The sequence below is a fragment of the Microtus ochrogaster genome, chromosome 16 (assembly GCF_000317375.1).
Source record: "Microtus ochrogaster isolate Prairie Vole_2 chromosome 16, MicOch1.0, whole genome shotgun sequence".
In the NCBI taxonomy this organism is placed as follows: Eukaryota; Metazoa; Chordata; class Mammalia; order Rodentia; family Cricetidae; genus Microtus; species Microtus ochrogaster.
Genome location: NC_022018.1, coordinates 53,146,274 through 53,148,661, shown reverse-complemented (window position 1 = coordinate 53,148,661; position 2,388 = coordinate 53,146,274). Strand labels below are relative to the sequence as shown.

The following is a 2,388-nucleotide window of genomic DNA, read 5'->3' as shown; positions in this document are numbered from 1 at the left end:
GGCTTTCATCTGTATTTTTGAAAATTTCTTTTGGATATAGAATTCTTAGTTGACAGTTTGAGCTTTTAGGGTGTTCCCCCCCAAATACTTTAAAGATACCCAATTATGTTAACTATTTGACATGAAGTCTGTTGTATTTCCTCTCATTGTTCTCGATTAATGAAACTGGTTTGTAAGTTGGTTGTGGTAGTAGTACTCAACTCTGTTTATTTGACATTAATTATAAAATTGTTTATCAAAGAAGTTTGTTATATCTGAATTAAAGTACAAGTACTGTAAGGATACTATGCACCGGTATAGGCTACGAATACAATAATGAATAAACTAGTTTCTGGTTTTACAAAGCCTAATGCCAACATCCTAGCTGTGATAGACAAGAGAAAGAGATACCTTGAGGTAGCACATGAGATGCAATTATCACTGATTTACTAGCAGGAAGTCTAAGAGGGAAAATAAACTTACTAACACAGAGGCCATAAATAGCACTACTCAGGGTTGAAAGTCCATTGGTGGCCAGGTGGACTGGCAACATTTATCTTCTCTACACAGTGTTGCTTCACCAAAGCCAAATGGTACTCATCTTATCTATATTATTTCTAGAGTCCTTTGGTGATGAACTGGAAGAAAATTGTCAGTTGTCAGAGGTCCGGTGCTTGCTGGACTAGACAAGTGGCACCTCAGCCTGTCGTGTCACCTCATTTAATGGTGCTGATCCTGTTCACAGTATTCTGTGAGGATCAATTGCAGCCTGCTGGACCAAGAGTACTTGTGCTTTTCACAGTGCTCCTTTTCTGTACCATTTATCACAAAACCAAATTTTATTGGTTAGATGCCATAAGTATTGACATTATTAGCTGGCTTTTGCTCTTTGTATGATTAGCATTCCAGTAACAGCTGATTTAGTGTATATGCAGAAAAGTAGTTTTTCTTTACAGATAATGCTAACTTGCCTAGTTCCTAGTGTATTTTGGAGAGGCTAACTTTAATTCTGGCCAGTGCAGTGGACCTTCTCTGTTCCCTTAGCAGAGAAGTGTGTTTCAGGGATAAGGTAGTTAGTTGATGCTGATGTTCCACTGTTTTTAGGGATCATGAATAAAGCTCACAAAGAAGTAAATGACTAAAATCATAAACATATGATAATTGATAATGCCTACAGTATGCCACACTTGAGTCTTGCTAGCCCAGAGCTCCCACCCTCTAATGTGTGATTGGCCTTTCTGCTATTCAGCCCCAGCCTTCTGTGCCTAGGGTTCTCACTCAGGAACTTGTATGGGATAGAAACTTTGTTCCAGAAAGCACATTATTTTGCATTCATCAAATAAGATTTCCTGGAGAATGTGGCCTTTGAGTGGTTGGAAAGTGGGATAGATTCAAACAGTTGAGGACGTTCCAGGCTAATATAGTAGTTGGTGGCAATTAGCATTAGCTGTCACAGAACACACACTTACACAAGTGTAGGGATCAACATATAGAAGGGCATCAAGGGTATTTTTAGTGTTAGTGTAACACGTTAATAAAAAATAAGAAATAAGTGTTAAGTGAGCCTATCATTTCATTCTAGTTATTAATCATAGCATCTTTCTCTTACAGAGCAGAAGAAAAAAGAGATTTGCTCATGTTTTTCCGAAGTCTACATTTTTTTGTGGAGTGGTATGAATATCGTAAGAACACATTTAAGCATTTTAAGGTAAAGTCTGAAGATTTTAAATTTAAATATATGTAGAAAATGAAGCTGGTGTTAATTTTGTTGATACACTCATAGTTTGCTTTCTTTTTTTTGTTCTTTTTTGAGACAGGGTCTGACTATGTAGACTATAATATCCAGGGTCTGGATATTATGGAACTATGTAGACCAGACTGGCTTCAAACTCACAGATATCTGCCTGGCTCTGCCTCTCTAGTGCTGGGATTAATAGTATGCACTACATACGTGCTTTAAATTTCAAAGAATGGAGAATATTGTCACTGGTTTAATAAATTAGCAGTTATTTGTAATAAATGAGTGAGAAGTTTCTATATACATCAATGGATAATTGACATTATGAAATTTTATTATTTTGACTATTCACTATGGTTAATTTATTTAGAATTTTATTTTTGAAAATTCAGCCTTTCAGGAGTATATAAAAAACAAAAAGAAATGCTAGTAAAGAATATATAGTGCCTGCTCTGGTGGTGCATGCATTTGAGCCCCACACTCATAAGGCAGGAGCAGGGAGGTCAGGATGAGTTTGAGGCCAGCTTGGTCTACATAGTGAGTTCCAGGCCAGCAAGTCTATGTACACTCTGCCTCAAACAACCTATTATATATTGTCACAAAGCAATATAATTATAATTTTTATGTCAGACTACTTTAAGCTGCTGTATTATTGCACATCTTGAGTATAA

General features: G+C 36.4%; 1 protein-coding gene across 1 annotated transcript in view; it reads left to right on the top strand.

The window, feature by feature from the left end:
* Positions 1 to 2,388, top strand: part of Cenpp (centromere protein P) — a 198,050-nt gene that overhangs the window by 30,881 nt on the left and 164,781 nt on the right. The window contains exon 5 of the mRNA XM_005355172.3: positions 1,591 to 1,687. Coding sequence (XP_005355229.1) covers positions 1,591 to 1,687 — 97 coding nt within the window. The remainder of the gene's footprint in view (positions 1 to 1,590; positions 1,688 to 2,388) is intronic.